The 10,050-nt window shown below is 38.1% G+C and overlaps 2 protein-coding genes across 2 annotated transcripts; one reads left to right on the top strand and one right to left on the bottom strand.

The window, feature by feature from the left end:
- Positions 1–3,485: 3,485 nt before the first annotated feature.
- LOC116011691 (vegetative cell wall protein gp1-like) lies at positions 3,486–5,368 on the bottom strand. Its single transcript, XM_031251092.1, has 2 exons — positions 4,999–5,368; positions 3,486–4,604 (listed from the first exon to the last, which is right to left on the bottom strand). The coding sequence occupies exons 1-2, from the start codon at positions 5,171–5,173 to the stop codon at positions 3,625–3,627; spliced, it is 1,155 nt and encodes a 384-aa protein (XP_031106952.1). The 5' UTR covers positions 5,174–5,368; the 3' UTR covers positions 3,486–3,624.
- Positions 5,369–8,334: 2,966 nt separating this feature from the next.
- On the top strand, positions 8,335–9,479 carry LOC116012068 (cytosolic sulfotransferase 5-like). The gene is made up of 2 exons (XM_031251537.1): positions 8,335–8,775; positions 8,964–9,479. Exons 1-2 carry the CDS (start codon positions 8,335–8,337, stop codon positions 9,477–9,479), a joined length of 957 nt encoding a protein of 318 aa, XP_031107397.1.
- Positions 9,480–10,050: the final 571 nt, after the last annotated feature.

The raw sequence follows: 10,050 nt of genomic DNA, 5'->3' as shown, positions 1-10,050 counted from the left end.
AAATAGGGGTCATTCCCCTCACTGAAAAAGGACTCATCAGTACTACACTAATACACTTGCGATTTGCTCATTTTTCTCCTACTTACTCTTTATTACTGTTCGTCACCCGTAGAGCGATATAGCTTCGAACCGCTCAGTCGCTGACCGGTAGACCGACCATCTGACCGGCCGAACGACATTCCTCACCACCCGTAACACACGTATCCGTAGCGTAATCGTAGACCCCGTTTACATTTACGCTATCAATTATTATCATGGAAAATGATTAACCTTCGAACTTTACTTAATAAGTTAAGGAGACTCTTAAATTTTTTAAAGTAACAATTAAACTCATATTTTAGTCCAATAAAATCCAAAAATATGTTAATGACTTGCTATCATATGTCATTTGAGTTTTTGTCAAAATTCTGGCCAATTTTGACAATATCTCAACACTAAAATTATCGGTGATGGTAAAAGAGTCACGGATGATTCACTGGAAGAGAAGATAGAAGAAGGAAAGGCAACCCAATGGTAATATAGTAATACAATCTATTAATTTCATTAACTGTTAAAATTTCAATTAAATGCACAATACTATAATAAAAACAATACAATTAAACTCTTTTCTCTCTAAAACCAAACACCTTTCTCTGCTACTCAACTTCGGCTTCCACCGCCGACCTCCGGCCGGAGCTCTAATGGAGCTTTGAGCCGGCGGTTTTGGTCACCTTCTACGTTTGCTCTCGCTCTTCTTCCGCCTCGACTACTNAACTTTTCGAGAACAGGGGATCCGTGTTTTCATCACCTCGAGCAACTCAACCACTTCGAGCAAACCGATGCGCATTTTGCGGAGTGACAGCCCATATGCCCTCCACTGCATATCAGACACCATGTGCATAGTGAATCCACTTTGTATAAATAGGGGTCATTCCCCTCACTGAAAAAGGACTCATCAGTACTACACTAATACACTTGCGATTTGCTCATTTTTCTCCTACTTACTCTTTATTACTGTTCGTCACCCGTAGAGCGATATAGCTTCGAACCGCTCAGTCGCTGACCGGTAGACCGACCATCTGACCGGCCGAACGACATTCCTCACCACCCGTAACACACGTATCCGTAGCGTAATCGTAGACCCCGTTTACATTTACGCTATCAATTATTATCATGGAAAATGATTAACCTTCGAACTTTACTTAATAAGTTAAGGAGACTCTTAAATTTTTTAAAGTAACAATTAAACTCATATTTTAGTCCAATAAAATCCAAAAATATGTTAATGACTTGCTATCATATGTCATTTGAGTTTTTGTCAAAATTCTGGCCAATTTTGACAATATCTCAACACTAAAATTATCGGTGATGGTAAAAGAGTCACGGATGATTCACTGGAAGAGAAGATAGAAGAAGGAAAGGCAACCCAATGGTAATATAGTAATACAATCTATTAATTTCATTAACTGTTAAAATTTCAATTAAATGCACAATACTATAATAAAAACAATACAATTAAACTCTTTTCTCTCTAAAACCAAACACCTTTCTCTGCTACTCAACTTCGGCTTCCACCGCCGACCTCCGGCCGGAGCTCTAATGGAGCTTTGAGCCGGCGGTTTTGGTCACCTTCTACGTTTGCTCTCGCTCTTCTTCCGCCTCGACTACTGTCGCAGCTTCGTCTGCCTCCGACCACCGCCACAAATCTTCTTCTTCCGTTTTCTTTCCCTTTGAATAAAATAATAGTAGGTAGGTATTGGGGTTTGTGTTGGTAGTCTTGAACTCCCAACCCTACTTTGACTTTACCCACTTTTTATTTTCTCTATTATTGTGTTTTCCTCTCGTTACTTTCGCGAGCATTTTTCCTCTCGTTACTTTCACGAGCTTTTTATTTTCATTAGCATAAATCGTTTAGTTTGGTTTCGACAAGTGTTGATCTTATCATGAGCGAGCAAAAAAGAATGATGACGAAGACCCATATCTTTGATGAAGCTTTAATCTCCCTGAAGAGACATAGCTTCCTAATTATGAAACAGTCTGCGATTCAAGTTTTTTATAGCATAGTTAGAAAAGTTGTTTATATGTTTGACTGTAAGGAATGGTTATTGATTGTTGATGTAAACGTTTTATGTTATGAACTAATGGAATAGCTACTTTTATTTTAAAAAAAAAAACAAACAATACAATTAAAATAATCTAACAATATAATTCTAATATTATATTACTCTCGTTATCTTAACCATTAAAAATTACTAGTATAAGTTTTCAATCTTTCCCAAATGAAGCTCCAAATTAAACGTAGTGGCACAAAGTCCAACTCTTAAAGGGGATGACTTCCATTTCTTTATGAACATTATATTCCACAATCCACATCATCATTGGCCTTTTACGAAGACCCACCAAAACAATACATTTGCCCATGGAAACTTAAGGACTAAGGCTTTTTTTCATAGATGACGTGGTAAGGTCCACGAACAGGTCCTTTGACTGACAACCTCGTTGCTATTCATGGTTATTTGGAAAATTTTGGGCTCCCCATGAAATAATACTATATTTATTCTCACTTTTTATTCACGGGTAAGATGTTATGTTTTTTATTGATCTAAAAAACAGTGAGATATTGCTTTTATTCTTTCATTTTGTTTACATAATAAAATATACACACATGATGGGAGTTATACTTCATGAGAGCACATTAATCATTTTCGAAAGGTAAGGATGTGCTATGTGATGTTAAGTGGCCCACTAGTTTATAAAAGGGGTAGAGTTGCATGGAGATGGACATCCGATTGAAGATAGAAATATAGAGTTCATACTCTAACAAGTTCTATAATCATTCACCATCAATTGAGAATCAGTGTTCTCGTTTTCTTTACATTATGTACAACCCAGCTTTATGATGTTCATTTTGTGGCCCAAATGTGATAGTAGATTTATAATCCAGAGGGACCCACAATTCAAAAGAGAGAAAATGTGGCCCAAGTAATGACAACAATAAAAAACAAAGCCCACACACAAAGTAAACCTCAGTTATCCGTGGATTGTGATCCACACAACTTCACAGTCCAAACATGATGCTATTTTACGTAAATTTTTCTCGTGATCCGCTGTAATGTACATTTTTATAACTCATAATATATATAATATTACTTTAGAAGTTTCATTATTCTAACGCATAAAATATATTATTTAACTCATAAAATTTAACGGCATTGTTTTGGATCGTGTTCTACACAATAATTTGCCCAAAGTAAATGAGGTGCATAGATCAATCATGTAGTTAATTAAACCTTGATTGGTATTGAGTCTAAGTCAATCATGTACCATTATTTGTTATCACTCTAACCTTTTACTAATGGTTGGTAACATTCTTACTATATCACTCTCAATTTTTTTTTCTTTCTAGTCACGGGAGTGAATTTTGCAAGAGAAAGGACAAAAGTATATCTGTATTAATGCATTTTCCTACAAAGTTTTAGCTTTATTCCAACAACATTAATATTACGTGTAACAGACAAGGCAATACCATCGTATAATTACAAAACAGAGACTCCTTAAACAAATGACAAAAGAACAGTAATATAATAGTATAATACGGAGTATTATGTATGTAAGTACTGTAGCAAGAAGTGTTTGTACTAAAAACTATGGATTCTTCTGAGCAGAAGATATGAATTCCGGAGGGGGAGTGCCCGGCGAGGGTTGGAATGGGAACGGAGGGAGAGGGAATGGGAAGAACGGAGACGGCGGCGGCGGAGGGGGAGGAGAGGGAGTGAGGCCTGGAATGGGTGGAAAGATTGGGCGTGGGAATAATGGAGGGAATATTGAAGGCGGCGGAGAGGGCGGCGACGGGAAAAGCGGCGGGAATATTGAAGGCGGCGGCGAGGGAGGCGATGGGAGAATCGGCGGGAATATTGAAGGCGGCGGGGAAGGGAAGAGCGGCGGGAAGATGGACGGCGGCGGGGAAGGGATGACCGGAGGGATTATGGACGGCGGCGGGAAAAACGGGTTGGGAGGAAGTAAAGACGGCGGCGGGAGTAATGGATTTGGCGGCAAAATGCCAAATGGCGGGAAAATACTAGGTTCTACTACTTGCTGTTCTTTCACTTTCCGGGGCGCCGCGGGAGGGATCAACGGGATTATCCCGGGACCAATCGGCGGGATCACCGGAATGGGAGTAACCGGTAGATTTGATACCGGCGGAACCAACGGGATTCCGGGACCAAGCGGCGGGACCGGCAGCTGTGGCACACCAGGAACGCCCGGAATCGGCGGCAGAATTGACGCCGGCGGGTCTAGAATCTGCGGCAATTTTTCAGTTTTCTGGTTACAGAGCTCCTCCGGCTGTTTAAGAGGCCTGAAAGTGAAAACCCCCGCCGAGAAAACAAGACTCCCTTCCTTCATTTCCTTAAAGCGTATAGACGACGTAGCCGCCGCCGCGGACGCCACCGCACATGACGGCTCGCCGCTGCTAATCACCTCAACAGAACATCCCCTGATTTTCTTCACACCCCTAGCAACAGAAAACGGAAGATTCACCTTAAATTCTCCCCGACCATCCGTTTTCACTTCCGAGCGAAAACTCTGCCGCCCTTCTCCTCCACATTCAACCGCAACAACCGCACCTGAAAATAACAACAACGGAGACAAAAAGGGATTGAGCAATTTAAGGAGGGAAACCTCAATCACTACTTAAAAGTGTGTCAATTAATCTTGGGTAGGGTTCTTTTAATTTAGAGTAAAACTTATGGTTCTTTTAATTTAGAGTAAAACTTATAATTTTATAGTTATCAAATTAACATAATGACCTTTCAAAAAAAAATTAACAGAATGACCAATTTAACTACTCAACAAAGAAGATCAATAGACAGTTAGAAGTTAAACTTATAACCTTGTACAATGACAATTAGATTACTAAATCAACAGTTTCACTAACTTGGCTGAATTTATCCCAGATTCTACTGATTCTCAAGAAACAAAACTGGGTTGATATATATTAACTGAAAGTGTGAAATGAACCTGAAATGAAGCGGTTAGCATCGGAGAAACTCTGGCGGAAGCAGGTATGGCAGAAGACAGTGCCAACAACAACTGCAGAAGGACGATGATGTCTTGCTTCTGAAACACCATACGATAAGATTGAACCAAGAAAGAACACAACCCACAGGCAAAACACTCTGGAAATGGAAATCATTGTAATATTTGATGACTAAGATCAATCCTTATATATGAATCTGCATATATATGGATTCAACCACAGATTTATAGAGCAATGAACCAGTGTTTATCCGGTCATGCAGAGACCAGTGAATTGCATATACAGAAAACAACAATGAAAATTAAAGAAAAGGAGGCACAGAAAAGGAAATAAAACACAGGAATATATTATGATTGTGCATAGTTGGAAGGTTCTGATCTTTTTAATTGTAGGAGTTTGTTTGTAATGGTAGGTAGGGAATGAGAAATACGTAGTTGGGTCCCAGTTGGTTCACGAGATGCATATAGTAGCCACATGTATGAATGTCCAAATTCGGGCATCCCTAGTCAAATTGATAAAATTATTAACTTAGTAATAACTAAATTATAAATTGACGTGGTGGTTCAGCACCTTGTCCGTTAAGCATGAAGTTGGGAATCCCATTTGGCCAATCCCCTATCACTTAGTGTGCTGGCCGTTAGGACGAGGGTTAGTCTTCTGGCGGCTAGGATACCTTTGGGCAAACCCAGGGTCGCAATAATGTAAGGGTGATGTTTGGTAAATTAACTGTTAATTGATAGCTGATTATATGCAAAATAACTTTCTCAAACTGTTTTGAACAACTTTTTGAACTTTAGTGTTTTAGAACAATAATATGTTATAAAAAGTTAATTAATCAAGTGTTTATATGGACTGTTCAATCAAGCCAAACATCTAATAGGGACTAAATGAGTCTAAATTAACTTTAACTATGTTATCAAACATGACATATATATATATATATGGTGGTGGAGACCAGAGCCATACACTGCACATATATAGCAGCAACAACAAACAAAGTTGCTGAGTAGTGCGTTACGTACGTTGCATGGAGATATATGGTTAATGTTTTTTGATGCTTATCTTATCAATTCAATGAATTTACTCTCGACCACCGCACATTATAATCCCATGTTCAACGATCAACTTCGATCTGATCTGTTTCTGCCAGTCATGTGAAACTGGTGATGATGAACCCAGAATGCATGTATACGTACACGTACCCATCATATCCCAGAAGCTGCATGCAATTCAATAAAGAATTATTTGTCCTAAGTAAGATCTATCAGATTCGTTTGATATATCAACGTGGTGCTATATATTAATGTTGTTTGAGTTTATATTATATTAATTAGACCGATGCCAATAAAATCAAGAAATGGATTATGGTATAATGGTAGCAGGGTTAAGATGCGGGGAGTAATCAATTACGTAGGGAGTATTAAAGGTAAAAAAGAGATGACAAAACTGAATGATATGAAGTCGCTGATTTGAAGGGCGGGTGGCGCAGAAAGTGATAGTTTTGTCCCCGGCAACGTTATCTCTCATCACGGGTGTTTGTAGGAGTAGGGCCGCCGCTTCATCGCTTTGTATTTGACGTTATCTCTCAACACGTACGTGTCAAATTGATTCATAAATTATGTTGGGCTTAGATTGATTTACGTACCCAAATATACGGTCATTGTTCAAAAATTTAACATAAAAATTGTGTTTATTTAATTTATGTATTGTGCCGCTAAATTATTTTTAAATACTTATGATTCTTTACAGATAGTATATCTTATATACTTTTTCAATCTAAGGGTCCTCTACGCTCCAGCTTGACAGAAAATGTGAGATGATATAATTACGGTAACTTACTGGCTCAACAAACATGGCCAAATGCAATTATCTCTTAAGATTTATGGATATGGACCCGGGTCCACCTTACAATGTAGACCCGGATTCATGTTCATAATTTTAGATCTCAATATACAAATTTACATTACTCAATATTCACAATTTTTGAACTCTATATTCACAAATTTGTTATATAGATTAAAAAAATTGTGTTACACGGTTGAATATAGAGTTATGGAATTGTGAATATAAAGTTATGAAATTATGAGTATAAAATTCTAAAATTATGAACATAAAGTTCTAAATTTGTGAATATAGACTCTGATTCACCTTACAAGGTAGACTCGAGTCCATGGCATAACAAATGCACATTGGGAAGTATGAGTACTTAACCATCATCCACACCAAAGAGATGCAGGCCAAAGGATCCACACTCAAGTCATCCTCCATAAATTCAAGCCCAAGGGAAATAAATCCATTCCAATCAGCCCATCAAAATTCCAAAATACCGATAATTACCAGTAGTACTCAAAAACTGGTAATAATAATAAATTAATAATAATATAATAATATGCATGTCCTTTTATGTCATTTTACATCTAAACAGTTAATTTTATCAAATATGTTGTTTAGAAACCGTTGATTCAATTCGCTGGTCAAATCCGCTAACACAATCCGCTATTTGTTAATACAATTCACTACCGCTAACCACAAATTGTCAAACAAGGCCAAAACTATCACCATCTATATATTTTAGTTCGTTGCGATGCAATTTTTCAATAGTTCACAGGTTAAGAGTGGTTCGTAACGATTATATACGCGTGCACACAGACATATGTCAGTGTATCCATCAGTTGCATTATATTAGCATTTAATTTAAATCAAAACACTGCCCAATGCAACTTCCCCGTGAATTGCTTTGTTTATTGGTATTTGGTAATGCAGATCAGTAGACAGATATCCAAAAGATATACGCTACATGTAATATATAGATATATTATGCGATTGAGTATTGGTGTGGTCCTTTTACCGCATCATTAGATTGTTTTGGTTGAATTATAAGTTCTCTTAATTATATTACACTGAAATTTTATACGTTGAGACTAATAATATGATATGGAGTAAAATTTCAAAGGGTGACATAACATTGTTTTAAAATGGCAGTATTAATTAAGTCACATTATCACACACCCATGGTCCGGTAACTTGACTAGGACAAATTAATTTGTGGATCCGAGTTCACATTACAAGGTAAATTCGAGTCCAAAATATACAATTTAAATAGTGAATGTTTATAACTAAATGTCACAGTACAATTTGCTTATTGAATGTCACAAAATATATAATATGTAAATTGTGATTGCAAGGTGGACTCAAGTTTATGGTATAATTATTGCTGGTGCAATATTTTATTATTTAACGTGAGAAAATGGAAAATATATATAATGCATTCGCCATTTCATTCCAAGCTAATTAAGCTTAAGCACTACTGAAAACTCATGGAGTTCTCTCAGCATTCCGCCAACATTTCTTCTTCTTCTTCTCCTCTTTCTTCTCCGCCAGTCCCTTTCTGGTGGCAGCCATCGCAGCAAGCCCATTTCAACGGCTTCTGGTTCCCTGGCTCCGACAACCTCAGACGAACCTTGAAAGTTGTCGACAGCTTTAAACCTCAGTCGCGTGATGTCATCCTGGCTTCGTTCCCTAAAACCGGCACCACGTGGCTCAAATCCCTCCTCTATTCCATCACCCATTCTTCTTCCCTCGACTCCTTGAACCACAACCACCCCCATTTGCTCGTCCCCTCGCTCGAGTTGCTGGTTTTCGCAACCAACCCGGCGGGCCCCGCCGCCCCGTCAGACGAAACCGGCGGTACCCGAATCTTTAACACGCACATCCCGTACCAGGTTTTGTCGGGCAACTTAAACTCCTCGGACTGTAAGGTGTGTTAAGCATATATGTTGTCACATTATTTATATTTATTTAGTTGTTCTGGTAACCTAGTTGCAATCTCATGGATTCGAATCTTAGTAGAGGCGATATTCACTCTTTGTGTTTCAGTAAGTTAAAAAAGTAATTATGAACAGATATTACGCATTGTATCAGAGTCTAATCAATTTCATAACACAAGGTGGTGTACGTGACGAGGAACCCGAAGGACACGGTGATTTCGCTGTTCCATTACGTGAAGAAGTCGAAGACGTTCGAGGAAGCGCCGTGGACGGTGGAGGAAGCGGCGGATCAGTTCTGCAAGGGCGTTGTGCCTTACGGGCCGTACTACGAGCACGTGTTGGGGTACAGAAAGGAGAGCTTAGAGAATCCCCAGAAAGTGTTCTTTGTGACGTACGAGGAGCTGAAGGGGGACCCCATCGCGCATGTGAAGCGGTTGGCGGAGTTTTTAGGGTGTCCGGTCGGGGAAGAGGCGGCGGAGGAGATTGTGCGGCGGTGCAGCTTCGGAGAGCTGAGCAATGCGGCGGTGAACAAGTCCGGCGACATGTTCACCTGGCTTGGATTGCCTAATAATTCGTTTTTTAGGAAGGGTGAAGTTGGGGACTATGCGAACTTTCTCTCGCCGGAGACGATCCGCCGGATTGATGATCTAACGGTTGACAAGTTCCATAAAGCTGGTTTTATGTATGGGATATGAATATATGGGTAAAGATCAAGAGGTCTCTTTGGTCATCTAAGGCTAATGCACTATATTGTGCCTGGCCTAAATTGGACAAGTAATAAATTTTCATCTTTTAAGTTTTTCGACAGGTGATGAGAGTTACCTTTCTATGTTATGTACGCTCTTTAATGTAAGATCAATAAAAAGATAACCATGTTTAGTAAATGACCGTTACCTGATAGTTGTTTGGTATAATTCTTTTCTCGAAAAGTTAATTAAAAAAGTTGTACTGTTTTGAATAGCTTTTTGAATTGTAGCATTTTGGAGTTAAAAAAGTCGATTAACCAAACATGATAACATTTTATAAATTAAATATAAAATATTTACAAAAAAAATATAATATTCATACTTTGATGTACAGATGAACATACAAGATATATGTGTCATGTTATTATAATTTAATTTGCATATATAAAGGTTTGCAAAAGAATCTTCTGAAATATATATTTTTTTAAACATAATAATATATGAACATTAGTCCATTATTAACTAATAAAATATTAACACTTTATTATTAATTATTATTATTATAATTATTATTAAACAA

The sequence above is a fragment of the Ipomoea triloba genome, chromosome 3 (genome assembly GCF_003576645.1).
Source record: "Ipomoea triloba cultivar NCNSP0323 chromosome 3, ASM357664v1".
In the NCBI taxonomy this organism is placed as follows: domain Eukaryota; kingdom Viridiplantae; phylum Streptophyta; class Magnoliopsida; order Solanales; family Convolvulaceae; genus Ipomoea; species Ipomoea triloba.
This window is presented reverse-complemented; position numbering and strand designations above follow the sequence as displayed.